Source organism: Alosa alosa, chromosome 21, assembly GCF_017589495.1.
Source record: "Alosa alosa isolate M-15738 ecotype Scorff River chromosome 21, AALO_Geno_1.1, whole genome shotgun sequence".
Taxonomy (NCBI): Eukaryota; Metazoa; Chordata; class Actinopteri; order Clupeiformes; family Clupeidae; genus Alosa; species Alosa alosa.
This window is the reverse complement of record NC_063209.1, coordinates 3853262-3870078: the sequence shown is the minus strand read 5'-3', so window position 1 is coordinate 3870078 and position 16817 is coordinate 3853262. Positions and strand designations below refer to the sequence as shown.

The window sequence follows — 16817 nt, the reverse complement described above, 5'->3', positions numbered from 1 at the left end:
TGTACTGAAGAGACACAAGTGTGTGGATCTCCGTTCCAACCAGCGCCACTATCTCGATTCTCTGGTAGGGAAGAAAAACAAAAAGACGAGTCCAAGACAAACACGACGCGGCGCGGGGAGGGGGAGGGGACTCAAATCAGCTGAGTCACCCGCCACTCCTCCTCTGCTGCAGGCAGGAAGTTGTGCTCAAGCTGAAATCAGCTCACATAATCACTTCCTCAGAAAACACGCAGGTCCAGCTCAGTCTCATTAAACACAGTCAAACCTCTGGAGGCTAACGCAGTGGGGAAAAAACAACATAAGCAATGGCATGGCAACACATCAATAACGTCAATAATGAAGCCACGGTGTCTTAATATATGGCTTTATTCCTTCTGACTTACAGCACTATGGGTAAGGACTACGGACACATTTAGACACTCTAGTCTAGAGGCCAAGCACAGAGCATTAGAGGACAATGGAGACTGGATGGTGTTTAGGTGTGTGAGTGTGGAGGAGAGAGAGGAAGGTGAGGTGAGGTGAGAGGAACACACTTACTTTTGTCAGGGGAGCGGACCAGGGTGGCGGAGGAAGAGGACAGGCGCTTGCTGAGAACCGCCTCACCCGGCTGTTTCATGAGGTTCATGGTGGAGGTGGATCGTTTGTCCACTATTGGGGGGGGGGGGGGTAAGTGAGAGGTACACACACAAGGGGAGGAGGAGGAGGAGGGTTAGGGTCATGACAGTGAGGGGCATTGACAGTGATGTTAACCTATGAGTTACCAACTGTCACACAGGGAGATTGTCATCACATCACAAAGGTACAAAAAACCACTATGAACACATTCTGGCTAATGAACACTAATAAACATAAGGACAACAGGAGTCCACAAAAGGAGGGTTATGCTGGTTATTTCTAGACACTTGAACCATGCTGTAAGTCAGTTCTTATTAACAGTAACATTACAGTGTCAAAGCAGTCCAGCCAAATGCTTCACTGCCAGCAAACGCAGCCACAGCCCATGTTCAGACCAAGCATCAAACTGTGACCAAGGTGACAAACCCTGCTTCTCTGGAGAGGGAACAAATGACACCTGTGGCAGAGACAGGAGTGGTCTCGTGAGCCCTCACACACACACACACACACACACACACACACACACACACACACACACACACACACACACACACACACACACACACACACACACACACACACACACACACACACACAACAAGCATGCATGCAAACAGGAAGTGACAGAGCCTCGTGAGTGCAGCTATTGGCTGACCATTGCTCTGAGCGGCGGGACTGAGTGCAGAGTGAGTCTCCACTCAGACCTGGAGGAACCTTGAAAAGCAAGTGAGTGGTGAAGTGAGCCATGAAGACAACAGAAAAACAGGAGAACAGGAAGACCATGTTGAGAGGTGGGAGTGAGCATGAGACAGTGAGAGGCCAGACACTCTGTGTGCTGTTAGTGAAGAAAGAACAGAAGCCGTGCAGAGAGGTGTGCCAACGTGTGCCAGCGTGCGCCAGGCGCAGAGCTGCTGGGAGCGGGTACTGAGTAAGGCACCTGGCGGCGTCCTGCAAGGCTTGGCTGGCGAGGCGGGGCAGATTACTATGGCTACCGAGGAAGAAGAGGAACTTGCGTCGCTCTCACCTGGAGGAGGAGGGGGCACGGAGGGAGACTCTTCAGAGTGGGAGAGAGAGAATGAAGGATGGGGATGGATAGATAGAGAGAGACAGATAGATAGATAGATAGATAGATAGATAGATAGAGAGAGAGAGAGAGACACTACAACACTGGTCATAAGCTCTTTAAATGACGAGAGCTGCTACACTGCTAGGTAACAGCACACCTACAGGAACATCTAGAAAACAATACTGGCAGATGAAAAGGAGACCCGCAGATAGGTCACATATCAAGGGGTTTGAAAAACAAACAAACAAAAAAAAAACCATTTCATTTCATAAGGATAAGCTATTCAAGCAACATGATAAAATCAACCACAATCTATAGGAGAGCAAACACACACACATACTGTTATCACCAGGTTTCCAGGTGTATCAGAGAAGCCTATTCACTCCGTCAAAGGCTGACAAACAAGCTGCGTGTGAGGGCAGTAAATGAGCCGTACCAGTTCTGTGGTCTGCGTCTGAGAGTCCGCCCCAGGACCAGCGCTTCTGCCTCTGCTCTGCCCTCTGGCTGCGCTCCAGTGTCCGGCGCATCACCGCCTCATAGCGCTCCTGAGGGGGTGGGGGGAGAGAGGGCACCAGTCAGCAGAATGGACTAGACTAGAGGATGTTCAATCAGCAGTGTAGATGTCTCATTTCTGCAGTGCAGAGAGGGCCCACCGAGTGAGTCCACATAATCAAGCGCAGTGTCTAACGCAGGTGCTGAGATCAGAGCCGTAGCAGAGCTGACATCTAGGATAGAACTGTAAGCCTACGCTATGGGAGCGCATGCTACCAGGACAGCATTAGAAAAGGAAAAAAGTCTTACAGGCTAATTCAATGTCCAGCAGGCAAAACAAAGTAAGTAAGACAATCAGATCCTTCATCAAAACAATATAGAAACCATTTACATAAACTATTCTACAATGCAGCTGTAACCGCAGCAAGTTAAATGGTATGCTGCTGCTTAGTTTCTGTTGTCAAAATATAAAATCCTATTTGACTCAACAATGGTAATATTCTGAGGGAATAAAAATCCCTCAGCAATTTCTAACCTCTTTCAGGACCAGGCTTAGCAAATATAAACAAAAGTATTAACACCTCAAAAAGCCCAACAAATTTAAACACATCTAATCTTGATAAACATTAGCTTTTTGTTCTTTCTTCTGTATCACAATATTGTATAACAAAAACCATAATGTACCTTTGAAGCTGACAGTGTACATTTTGCTAGTCAAGAGTGAACGCTCATTGGGTTCCATAGGAGACTGGCACATCAGAATCAGCAGACAGCAGCTTTGATCACAGAGAGCATTTAAATAGCAGCTGAGCTCAGAGGAAAGTGCCGGGAAGCTGACTGTAGAGACACTCCTCCATCCCCGTGTTACACACGCTACTCTCAACCAACAACATGCTAACATAAGGGAAACTGAACTAGCTTCAGATAGAAACAGTTGGTCATTCACTAAATCCTGTGGGATGGACAAACACTACAGAAATCAACAGAAGCCAGAATAACATGAAGCCAACACATGGACGTTTTTTCTGCATGGTTTGAAACAATAAGTTTGGCGGGAGGGGCAATGATGTTACATTAAGTTAGCATCAATATGCTAATGACATTCAACACACAGACCTGGTATGCACAAGTAGCATTGCACCTAGTGACTGCACAGGTTCACTTGAAAGTGCTTAGAGAGGTAAAAGGCTTAAGTGTCCTGTAACAGCAGTGCGGAGCCAGAAAATGCACCCCCTGTAAGTTTTGTCTTTGGGATTAGCCAGTCTTAGGGATGCAGCAAGTCTGGCTCTTCATAAAAACACACACACACACACAACAAACCTACACACACAAACAACTCTGTGGTAAACCTCTGGCAAAGGGCACAGGCTTGATGGAAACACAAACCTTAAAGGATAGAACACAGGAATGGATGAAATGGCAAGGGGCACAGGCCACTGATGGAATCATTACAAAACAGCCTCAGACCAAGAGCCACTAAAGGATTGGAATGGATGAAATAGACGGTTCTTAGTTAAGCCTAGATTCTTGAGACGGAGTTAAGGCAGATTCAAGCTTGCTGTGTGCTGAGTGGCTTAGACGCCAGGCTATTGTGTTTTTCTGCAGTTCCATATGTGTTCCCGGTGGTGGGAATACAGAGAGGGGGCCGAGGTAGAAGAGAGGGGAATGAGTGCAAGAGAGGGGGGGTAAGGAGGGATACAGGGTACAGGGTGGGGGGTAAGGAGGGGTAGGAGGGGTACAGGGTACAGGGTGGGGGGTAAGGAGGGGTACAGGGTGGGGTGGGGTGGGGGGGGCATGGGGTGCAGGGGGGGGGAGTGGGAGGGTGGGGAGGTTACAGGGTACAGGGTGGGGTAAGGGGGGTGGGAGTGGGGTGGGTGGGGGGTAAGGAGGGGTACAGGGTATAGGGTGGGGTGGGGTGGGGGGTAAGGAGCGGTACAGGGTGAGGGACCCACCTTCTCCTCCTCTTGCTTCAGCTTCCTTTTCTCCTCCACAGCAGCCCTCCTCTGCTCCTCCTTCCGTCGCTGCTCCTCCAGCTTGCGCTGTCGCTCCTCCATCTGACGCTCCACCTGAAGCTTCGCCTTGCGCTCTCGCTCGAAGATCTGAGAGTCACGCGCCGCTGCAGGGGGACGATGGAGGTGCGGGTGGGTCCAAATGAGAGAGAGAATAACAGAGAGGGAAAAAAACGAGTGAGAGGAAGTTTGTGCGATGGACAGCAAGTCGAGTAAGAACTAACATCTCATTACTTACAACACACAGTGACATGCAATAAAACATGGCAAAAATGGTCATGTTTATTTTTCTGCGTGGTAGCAGCAGCAGCAGAAGGAAGCCTCACCCTGTTGTTTTTCCTGCTCCTCCCGTCGTTCTTTCGCCACTCTGAGTTTATCGTCTATCCTCAAAGCAGCTCCATCGAGAACTGCAAGCAAACAAACGAGGAACTTAATCTCCACCTGGAAGGACGTTTTTCCCTCCCGGTCACGTCCACATACAAACAGTCCTGTTCAAATCCCTGTGGAGAACCAGCGCAACCACCCAAGCTCCAGCACACTCCTCCAGAGGCCAGCTCTCCTGCGATGTGTGAGGGACGAGGACACTACGGGCAGCCCTACCGCTCGACACCTCTCATGGTCATCAGCTCACTGTCCAGATTACACGCTTCAGGTGTAACAACGAGGGGGGGTTGTCACCTGCCCCAAAGCCATTTTTAATAAACTCCCTGCTTGGTCATCGCTGCCCGCTGTAATACCTCAGTACATAACTCAAGTCAGCACAGGAGCATGAGCCCAGGGGATTAATGACAACACACATTAAACAAGCCAGCTTACCCAGGGAGTGACAGCGGACGGCGCACTGCAGATTGGCTCATAACATAATCACGCGTGTTTTCAGCGAGGTTGCCCACTGGAACATTTGCATCAACATTGTCATGTGACACAAACCTATATGCAACATTTTGAGCAATGAGCATGTGGCGTAATTAGGCTGTAAGGTGGAGTTTTGTATTGTTAACTCTAGAATGAACTGAAAGCCTGAAAGAGGATGTAAGTAATCCTTCACTGTAAGAAGGAACAGTTCAATAATAACTATTCAGAACATTCAGTACAATGGAACTATTTTTCATTAACAATGATTTGGTAAATGGAGTTGAAAAATGAAACTTTCCCTTTGACTCATCTCATTCTCTGCCGTTGTCACTGCACGCATAACAGGTTGGTTTCCCATGTCAACTGAGGTCATTTTTAATCTTTCAAGTTTTAATTTAAATACAAAGCTGAAATGTAGATTTTCATGCTCCAGGCAATCAGAGTATGTGGGGACCAGTTTGAGCTGGTATATTGTGACAAGGCAAATGTCTACATCATACAATGTAAACATTAAAAAGTGTAGTGTAGTGACTGGGTATGCTCAAAGTGCTTAGAGTGTCACAAAGAGTGGTTTACAAACGCACCATCTAATCCCCCTGGAGAGATGCATACATGACAGAGATTCCTTCCTTTTCAGAGACATAATGTCTTGTCAGCACAGCACACTTTGCCAGTGTGTCAAAGCACACTGAGGTTGTGTGGTTGCTATTGTAACTTTATCAATGCCCTCACTTCCCAGAGTGTGGAAGGTTCCGGTATGTGAGCGTGTACCTGGTCGTGGTCCTGGACTCTTGGCTGATACGGCTGTGTTGGCAGTGGCGACAGGCCCGGGGCTGGTTCCTGCTAGGCTGCGGCGCTCCTCGGCCTGGGCCTGTGCAGCTGCAGCTGGAGCACACACACACACACACACACACACACACACACACACACACACACACACACACACACACACACACACACACACACACACACAGACACACAGACACACAGACACAGAGAGAGAGCAGGAAAACAGTCAGACATAATAGTTTATAACGTTATTCTTCTGGTTTCCACTGAGTTGTTAGATAAAGTGATAAAGTTCTTTAGCCACAGATACAGAAACCAACAGCCTGGGTCAGGAAGTCACTGTGACATAGTCACATGCTCTCCATCCATGGTCAGCCAACCAGAGATTTACTAAGTTAACACATCACTCCGCACATGTGGTCCTGTACTGGACTCCGGTAATTCAGTAAGCAGCGAAAGAACAGTCAATGGGCAGCAGGCTCTGCTCCTTCCCGCAAACATCCCTTTGACAGCATTTCTCTCTGGCATACAGTAAGAAAGAGGGAACAGCAGGCAAGACCATGGAAGGAAGGAAGGAAGGAAGGAAGGACATGGAGAGGACGTGATCAACAAGCACAGGAGCCCCTTTAATGACTCGCATTCCCGCGTAGCCTGGAGTTAGCGACTAAGAGGCCGAGCTGAGGTGGCGAGACCATGTGATGGCAGCCAGGAGGCCAACACAGCCAACAGCTCACGGGGAGCGTGGGGATCCGACCCTGGACTACAGAACGCAGCTTCGTCAAGGACCAGGTGGCCAGGCGCAGCTACAGTAGCAGTAAAGGCAGCCTTGTTCTGATCAACAGATTCAACTTCTGCACAGTCATCGCAAACATCAAGTGTTTCAAAGACATGATAAAATCTGCTTCTGAGTAGTATCATGAGTAGCGCCATGGGCACCATATCTATCTGTTGCTGATATAAAAACATACTCGATCCAAGGCCGAGATGTCTACGTTTTCACCTGGGTGCCAGCCAGTTTCCTCACAGAGAACGACAACTGTGCCCCTCCTTAAACGCTACAGCTCAAGTTGAAGGTCCCAGTTCCCTTTTCTGCCCTGACTGTGGTTTTCTGAAGGATTCTTTAAGCTGAGCAAGTAGTGTGAAGCCAAAAAAAACAGCAACGCAAAAAAAGGACATTCTGTAAAAGTGTGAGTTTGTATGAGACGGAGACAGAGAAAACAAAACTGATGACAGTAAGACAAAAGGGGTTATCAGTTCAAACACAATTGGGGACAGGAGCAAAGGCTACAGGAAAGAGAGGACATCTGAGAGACTCATTTCAAACGTCTCAGTCATGAATCAGAGGCCTCCCAGGACAACTGACTGACCACTTTCACTTTGAGATTCTGCTGAAGCTGCCGTCTTTCTGCAAGTTGGTGGTAGGGAGAACGCCCAAAGGAACGGTTAGGAAGACAAAGGCACTCACTAGGGGGGAAAAAATCAGAGATGTGTGGCCTGAATTATGAGATTACGGACGCGGGTGAAAGTATCTGAGGAACAGCTAATCCGACCAGGGGCCTGAGTTCAGTTGCCCTATCAGTCACACTTGAATGGTCTGAGACGACAGCCAGGGGGCTGCAGCAGCAGCAGCAGCTTCTGAGCTTTTGGGAGGGAGCAGGAGGGACGGGGATAGCAGTGGTCTTATGAAGTCCAGCTTTTTGAGCCAACAAGGCCATTTGTGAGCCACAGGGCCTATGACGGGAAAGCCTGGGGTTTGGCGATGGCTGGCAGCCAGAGATGGGGAGGGCCATTCAGAGAGAGAAAATGAGCATGATGTGCATAATCATGAAAGAGGAAACAGCACATTCCTGATGTTTTCTGCTGAATTATTTTAGAAACTTGTAAAGTATAGGCCACTTAAAAATGATGCCCTGATCAATAAAGGAGTAGGGATATTGACCGCTGCCTGACATTTGGAGAGGCATTTCCAGGGGCGAGGAATGAGGAAAAAAAAACAGAGAGATGTTCAGAAAGAGGATGAGGTAGGGAGAGGGAGCAGAAGAAAACAGCATCAAAAGATGGACAGATTACACAACATGTTGCAACAGCTAAAGCCGACATACACAGTGGCACCTCACTTAATCAGTACAGCAGAGCATCATTTCTGCAGGCGGTTGGCTTTGTCCTGCCACAGACGGCTGTATCCTGTATAGCAACTTTTGCTTGGAGAGGGCGAGTGTCGATCCAGACAAGACCAAAGACCTCTACTGTTTGCATCTAAAATCTGCTTTTCTTTTCTAGTCTACAGTCAGGGTGCCAATGGCTTACTTATGTTCCATCAGAAACTGTTCAATCCTTTTAATGGACAAAGGCTGTGTCTGTGCTCTCACGCTAACAATCAATACCCTATATATGTCAATCAATCAGTCAGACTACTGTAGACAGGCTACTACTATTCCTGTACAACATGTCAGCCTGGATTACTAATAGAGGCTAGGTCTGCACGAGAGGCTGAAACCAAGACATCTGCGCAGGCCCATTCCCGCAAGATAACAGAATTGATGGCTGAACCATCAACCCTGAAGTTGGTCAAATATCCTTTGGTCTGGTCTGCTGTAGATGTCAACATATACTATTATTTCAATCACAAAAGTCAGTGGGGAAAAGCAGTGGAAAGCAATTTTACTTGACAGAAAGCAGTCTGGATCACATACAGACCTTGCTAAGCATCTAGGTTTCCAAGAGGAGGCAGACAGTGTGAACATGAATATGGAAAGCCATTACAGGAGTCTTGACTGACTGATTGGCCGATTTTTGCCATTATTTAATACTCGGCATCGGCCGATGCCTGAGTGTATTATAAGCTGATTAACAGGCAGGCACATTTGCAGGCAGCCCAGTGTTATTGCCGTGCAACACGTGCAACACTGCCCCTTATGTCAATCAAACTGCTCCTCTACTTCACCCCCAGTGTAAGCCCTATATTTAATTGGTTAGATATGAAATGCTACTTTTAGAGAGCACTGTGAATAACCTTCTATATTTTAGAACTAGGGGTCGGGAATCAGATTAACTCATAAATCTATACTGTCACAATACTTTGCCCATGATAACGATAATATTACAATACAGCAATTCTATCAGTACATTGTAAAAGATTAATCTACGACATCACAATATGTGTGTAAATTTAGAATAAAAAGGCAAAAATCTGATGAGCTCCAGCATTGTGAATTCTGTTTTTGGCACCGGAGAATTCCTCTCCCTTGAAGACTGTGTGCAGAGCGGAGCAGCTTCTCACACACAAACTGCATCAGTGCCTTGTTCAGACACACACAGCCTCTGCTCTTAGTAATGATGGCGGAGAAAATTAGACAATCAAAAAGGTTATTACACTTTACTAGAGATGATGCTGACAATGCTCATCATAAGTACAAGTCGTTTGCGTGTGAGCGGGCAAACACAAGCAATTTGCCGAAACACCTAGCAAAAAAAATCATTAAATGTGTCTACACAGTATATCAATCCAACATGGCCTTTCTAAAGATAGGCATCAGCTTCAGCCATAGAAAAACCCAGAAAATCGGTCAACGTCAACCTCTAGCCCAGCCCATTGCATGCCAAACACTGTTTGTTTAAGCATCCATTCACCGGCTCTTAGAGCGTGGACATAGTCGCTCTTCTGTTGGCACAAGATGTGCTACTTACACGATAGCCAGGTGACCGGTAATACTATGGTGTGCGCTTAGTTAGCATTAATATTAGCATCAGGAGCTAGTAGACAGATAGTAACATGTTTGTTCGTTAGCATTATCGTACAACAGCCTGGGTAGACAAACAGAAAATGACCAACAATGTACAGGTTATATAGGATTTCCATGATGAAACTGCTTGCTGGCTTGTTAATTTGGCAATTAGTTGCATGACTTTTGGTGCCAATCAGTTGAACTCACTGCCTAGCCCTCTATCAAATGGAATTTTTTATCATTCCATCAGCAGGACCTGACTCCCGACCCTGTGCTCCAGTATAATGGATGCCGATCAACCTCCATCTAACAAGAACTGACTGAGTACTACAGGACCATCAGTTCAAATCAGAAGTCATTGTGCATCAGAACATGAAAACACTTGTCAGTCGCCACTGATGGCTGAGCCTTCAAAATCACCTGTTCACATGGATGGAGAAGTGAGTGTGAGTGTGTGTGTGTGTGTGTGTGTGTATGAGACAGAAAAGCTCTCTAGAGGAAGCCACACAAGGGCCCACTGAATATGCAAAGGGCTGAGTCACTCTCTGAGGCCAGGCGGCGTAAGCTCTCCAGCACGCTGCATGCAAATAGACAGCTGCCAAACAATAGTGCTGCACAATGGCCACATTTGTCCGATCCGTGTCAGTCTGACCCACCATGAAACATGAGCAACTGTGGCGTGAGTCTGACCAGCATCTCTTAACACAACCCTGTTTCCATATCCCCGAAGCGCGAAACAAGTAAAAGACATATGAATAAATTAAATTTGTTCATGAAACGAATATTTTAGTTACACCTACGCTGAGACTGGAAGGCAAATTGAAGTGGCTCATAATCAGAGCCGGGCTCTCTCCCTGACAAAGGCCTCAGGGGGACACTGCTGGAGGGCTCTCAGTGGCGAGTCCCTACGGAGACGGTTGCCAAGGGAGCGCTGATGGTGATGGCACCAAACACACAGTTGGCACCATGGAGATGGGCCGTGAGAGTCGCACCTAAGCCCTGATAAGAAGGTGATGGCATAACATTTAGGCAGAGCTTAAGCACTGAGCCATTTCATAGGATATTAAGACAGTCAGTGCTCATTGAAAGGGATTCTACGATACCAACATATTCACCTGAATCCACAACATCAACACTCATCACGTTACACAACAGCCCAGACAATGTCCACACAGTAGCCTACCATTTCAGATCATACTGTAAGTAAGCCAACAACACTGGAGAAAAGGCCTGAAGGCCCAACACCCCGTGTGCTATTTGTCCTGGGAAAAGAGTATCAGCAGGATGTTGGTACATCTGGAACTAGTATGGCCTGTCATGTGGCTCCTGCTGCTACAACACAGAACACCTCCTCAACATGAGGCTGCAAATCAACTGATCAGTACCTTCCTCAGGAGGGAGAAAAACCCTCCCCGGACGCCTTCAAAGACTAGGATAGGTCATTACAGGAACCTTACACAACACTGTTTACCAGACAGGGCAGAAAAGTTGGCTGTACTCTTTAATTCTTTCTATATGTTCTACAAGAGGTAGTAGCCAAGATACCAAGAATTAAAATCCAAGAAAATGTACAAAATCTAGCATATTTGCTGCCCAACTCAGATAAGGGAGGGAATCAGTCAACAGTGAAAAGTCAACAACACATCAAACAATTTGACAAAGCATGTTTTCATATAGACACCATTCAAAACAGTTTAGAAACGCCTCAGCAATGGCCATGATTAAAAATGGCACCGTTCTTCACTCCAAAACCAGCTGCTCTACTGAGCTGGTCAGATGACAGAATGAAGCGGCGCACTTGTCCAAACTGCACCGGAGCAGCCCGACCAGACACAAAAGAAGCGTTATGGGAGACACAAGGGGACTCTATGCTACACACTCACATAAATACCAAGCGGCGAAAGAGTCCAGTCAGTGAGTGGATTTGCGGAGGTCCTGCTCCACTGTGCTCCCGGTCTCTTCTGCTTCTGGAGCTGTGCTGTGTGTCACGGGGGGAGGAGGGGGGGTGCACAGGAAGTGCAGTAATGCAGATGGCCGAAGAGCAACGTGTCTGCACTGTCTAATAAAGCAGGCCTTCAGAGAAGACACAGCTGCCGTCCCAACACATACACACCCACACAATTCAGATCTTGTGTGGGATTACCGAGGACACCTGGGCCGTGTAAGCCCAGGCTATTTCCAGAGTGCTGGGGATGACGAGTCATCGGAGACAGCAGGTCATGCTCTTCTCTCACAAGAACTAATGACTGTTGATTAGTGTCTTCCCCCAGTCCTTAGCCTTTCAGGGGGATCACTGGTCCATTTATCACTCTGGTCTCTTCACAAGGACCCCAGAGCATGCTGGTGTCAAAAAGCAACGGCAGCTTTTTTCTGACTAGGGGCTTGCACTTCATTTGTAGCCTTCCCAAAAGGAAAACACTACTAACGTTACTGCTAACTAAGTTACAAGATAAATGGGACGCATCTGGTAGTACAAATCCACTGCCAGAGGGTGTAGAGGGTGTATGTTAACATGACAGTGGACATACCAACAGCATAGGGCCATTAGATCTACATTGCAGTCCAGGACAAATCTGACAATAAGCACAAGGGTTAATCTTCCCCTCATCAATCGCGGTGGCCCTGGCCGTTTCCTGTTGACACCATAAGACCTCTGAAGATCCCTCACTGGGTGGGGGTAGACCTAATACTCAATACTACTCAATACTCACAGATTCCTCACACATTTCCTTCTTTGGACTCACACTGGACTATTCTCTGATATGCCTGGAGCTGCACTGGACAATAATCTGAAAATAGAGAGCACTGAGAGAGGTTTGCCTAGGGCCCCAATCGTCTGACGGCACCTCTAAATTACAGTGTATGTGTGGACTCTCACATTTTTGTGGACACGTGCAGAAATGCGGAGGCTTTGGCCGCCCATTAAGACGGGAGCTGTCAGTCTCATGTCCAACAGGCTACTCGGGCCTGGGAATTTGATGCAGACCATGCTCTGTCCACAGCAGCCTTTAAAACCACTATGACCTGAACTAACAGGCATTTCTACACTTCTGCAACTGAGATGGCTGGTGATAGAATCTGCCAAACAAGCCTGACAATAACTGGTTTGGAACAATACAAATTGTGGAATATAATATGATGTTCTTGGCATATTGTAATAAAACAAGCAGGTAAACAATTTGTTTAATTAGAGCAATTCTGAGATGTATCTATGATGACTGGATTCATCAGAAAAAAGCCAGCCTTGGACAATGCGTTGTAGCTTGGAGAGATCAATGACATGGCAGTTCCTCTGCTATTGCAATACTGATTCCATCCAGGAGCCTTGCACGTGAGAGATTATCAAGAATACAACGTTAGGTGTCTATGAGGAATTACACAGTTTGTATGACGAAGGCATGGATGAGCTTACATTAAAGACAAGAGCTAACAACGCTGCATAGTATGACCCTAATCGTAATTAAACATCCCATCTAATGTTCCGCGAACGTGTTGAGTTTATTAATGGAACTCGCTGTGACTTGAGGTAAAACTATTTCACTGGACTTCCGCTTCATACATTGTGGTTCTTACACAACAGCATGACATCAGTGATACGAGACATTTAGTATTTCATCCGTCTCGAGGAGATACAACAGAGTGAAGTTAGCTACCAAGTAAATTACAGGCAAACATACAAGAACGTTTTACTGTCAAACGGATCCGATGACAGACTAGTAGGTTATGCCGATAACTCAAGTATTCAAAGATAAAAAAAAAACACCGGTTCAATAATCAGCTTGAAGACTGACTGACGTGTTGATCTGACAACTGACCGAAAGTGTGACGACCGCTCGATGGTCCTCAAAGAATGGCAACAAGCTACGTGGAAACTGGAGAGCTCATAAATGTGTCCCCGAGCTAACGTTATAGCTAACGCCAGAGAGGATTCCCCTGTCAACTTCACTCCAGCGCCAGTTTATAGTTTACCGGCTAACTGTTAAATTAACTTGACAGTAAACGTTATTACTGAATTGCGTGAATAATAACCCACTGGCGATCAAGTATTACGTTATATAATTACATTTGGCTAATGTAAGGTTAGCTCAAATTATTTCAACAAATAGCATGGGCAACAGTTAACATAACGTCCTATCAATCGGTTTACAGTCAACCAATTATATCAATATGTAAAATATATTTACATTTTCTCGAAGTATTACTTCGATACTATTCAGGACATTTCAGCCTGAGCGTCAAACTATTTCCTATTTCACTAATAACAAGCATCCCTTGTGGAGCCAGGGCGCCAGTCAGACACTGAAGTCAAAACTGTGTCAACCGGCCTCAAAGCTCAAACAGAATTCCTGCCTCAATTAACATGAACGTTAGCCAGCAGCTTGACGGATATGTCCAACTTCGCTAACTTGACTCACTAGTACTGACTTGAAGAGATTGCAAAGATTCTCTTCACAAGACTGCATCCGGAGGACATACCACTCTGTTACGCTTACTAACATAACGCTACGTCCAAAAGAAAACTTTAATGTACCAGCCGGTAAGCATTACTAGCCAGTCAATAAACACTAACGTCAGCTAGCTAGCCACTGCACAATTTAAGCTAAGGCTAAGATTGCTAAGTTGTCCGAAAAATAACAAAGGAGCAACTCTACAAAATATCAATGGAACAAACTTTAGACATTACTCATAGTGACAGACACATCTCGAAATATCTCAGTTATACAATAAAAACACATTTCTTACCCATTTGGGCTCGCATCCCTTTCAGAGACGTTGCACCCTCCGCCATTTTTTTTACAGAAGTTTTCCTCCTTTCCCCCTGACACATTCAAGGCGCGCAATAATACACGGGGACGTGGACAGCTAAACAATGGCAAAGTCAGTGTACAGGAGCGACATCTACTGTCAGCAAATGTCGCAAAAAGGAGATTTGACCCATTTTTTGTCCAATGGTTCTACTTTGTCCTTTGGTAGTTCATAATAAATAATAATTGTAGGCTATCAAATGCATTTTGTGGCGACCATGCTATTTTTATGTGCTAGTTAGTAGGCCTGAGAGACCATTTCCTGTTGATATGATTTTATTTGCAATACCTGTAGCAGCCTGAGGAGTTACATATAAGTAGTTTTACTTGAATTGGGTATAACTAGTTGCCTATCCCTTAGACAATTAAATACATAGGCCTACATACACATAGGCCTAGTAGCCTACATACATTACACTATACATTGTTTTCACAGTTGATCTCAATACAGTATTGTACTATTATTTACATAACTTTAAATAACTTTAAGTTTAGTAATCAGTATAAAATACTGACCGTTTTTGCAAAAACAAACATGCACACACAAGAAGGGGAGCACATTTTACAACTGGCTTACCGATTTGAAGCTGTTTAAAGCTGCAAATACACTGACAACTGAAAAAAATATGCTCTAAGGACCTTCACTGGAGCAGTGCTAATCCCTCCCTTTCATAAACAACTACAGCAGCAGCAACAACAACAACAACATAGTGCTGGTTCCTCTCACTATATCCACCCAACACCACCATTCCTTCACTATATCCACCCAAAACCACCATTCCTTCACTATAGGCCTATCCACCCAACACCACCATTCCTTCACTATAGGCCTATCCACCCAACACCACCATTCCTTCCAGGTCTCAGCCCATCAGGGCCTCTCATTCATTTTTCATGGCATGCTACATACTTGGGTTCAGTTACACATGTCTAAATTATGCAGTAGAGCCCATGTTACTTAACACTCACTTGGGCACCAGTGGTGGTGTCACTAAAGAGATGTCATGATTTTTTGTCACAGAATACCTCTGAGACTCCAAAGCGCTAAATGGAAGGAGCTTCCTTTTCCAGTGTGCCTGCCTTCACATCCAAGGGCAAACTGGTTGTTTCCTTTGAAAAATCTTGCACTGTAAAGGCATTGAGTTGAAGATCTCCTATAATATATTTTAGAAAAAAAACATGGGTTCATCCAAGTCAGCCATTTAGTCAAATAAGATCAAATTAGAAATAAAACGGGACTATCAGTAGCAAATGGATTAGTGGTACTTGCATTACAACTTGGCAAGTAACATTTATTATAAATTAAACATATTATTCTTAGATGGCTTGCCTGCTGTTGGCTGATGCTGTCTATGTTGGAAGTCCTTCATAGCTACACTATGCTGAAGTCACAAGGAAGCCAATTACTATTGAGCTGAACTCAACATTAACACTAGGGGGCAGTGAAAACACTGGATTGAAAGTGGTTGAGTTACAGTTTTTCTCAGTCGCTTTGGTGCCTTTCTTGAATCAACATTAGCATTTAGTTCATTTCTCAAAACAGTTAGTGCTAGTGCATCACCTGTAAAAGCACACATCTTGCTTAAAATGCTTTGTTTATGTCTCAAAAGCAAAATATTTATACCAATGAAATTGTCAGTGCAATCAAAATTATAAGTCCATACGCCATTGTTTATGTCAATATAGTCAGACTGTTTTGTCTTGTTGTCAATTTGACAGTTTACTCTGTAAGTATTTCCTAATGAACAATGCACAAGGCAGCACTATTTTCTATTTCAAAACTACAAAGTTACATTGCTATTTGTTCAAGATATGGAGAAACTACTTTAATGATGTGCACAAGTGATAAGATGATATGGTGTGGGGCGTCCATATTCACTAATTTAATGGCGTGATTTTGTGATCAAACGATGGACGCCTGGCGCAAAAGGGTTGTTGTTATGTTTCTTAATCAGTCATGTGTGTTTTGGGCGTAACATCCTTTAAACCAATGAGAATGACATCATTCTCTTTAACAGCAAGCAGTGCAACTTCAAACTGTGCATCTGTATTTGTCAGCAGTGCATTTGAAGGAATCTGCTTACGCGAGACCATATGGAACCGGAATTCCACTAAACCTTGCTTCACTAAAACCTGTTTGTGACCAGCAGAGTATAGCCTACATGCATCTGCACTTGCCTATTATTTGAACTCACAGGCAAATTGAAACAATAACTTCACTGTGGTCTCATAGTCAATGACAAAACAGTCCTACACAGTTAATTACTTTCACTATTGACTGACAAGGGGTTACCATCGAAAACATAGCCTGAAAAAAGCAAAACTTACCCCAATAATGTTTGAATGATTGAATAAAAATCCTAAGGATATTTATCCAGCAGAAGAGTTGCTGCTTACATCTCGTGACAGTGCGTCTTCAGCTGTGCTTGTGCCTTTCGCTATAGACCAGGTCTTTCTTGGT

The 16817-nt window shown here is 45.3% G+C and overlaps 1 protein-coding gene across 11 annotated transcripts in view; it reads right to left on the bottom strand.

Annotated features, from left to right (window-relative positions):
- Window positions 1-14413, bottom strand: part of map7d3 (MAP7 domain containing 3) — a 30709-nt gene extending 16296 nt beyond the window's left edge. For 2 of the 11 annotated variants that reach the window (XM_048231278.1, XM_048231280.1), the window contains exons 1-7: window positions 14295-14413; window positions 5809-5922; window positions 4509-4589; window positions 4126-4289; window positions 2118-2226; window positions 1553-1669; window positions 538-648 (exon numbers count right to left, since the gene is read on the bottom strand). In XM_048231278.1, coding sequence (XP_048087235.1) covers window positions 538-648; window positions 1553-1669; window positions 2118-2226; window positions 4126-4289; window positions 4509-4589; window positions 5809-5922; window positions 14295-14379 — 781 coding nt within the window. In that variant the 5' untranslated portion in view covers window positions 14380-14413. The remainder of the gene's footprint in view (window positions 1-537; window positions 649-1552; window positions 1670-2117; window positions 2227-4125; window positions 4290-4508; window positions 4590-5808; window positions 5923-14294) is intronic. The other 9 variants (XM_048231279.1, XM_048231288.1, XM_048231284.1 and 6 more) reach the window with 8 other exon arrangements.
- Between the last annotated feature and the right edge of the window lie 2404 nt (window positions 14414-16817).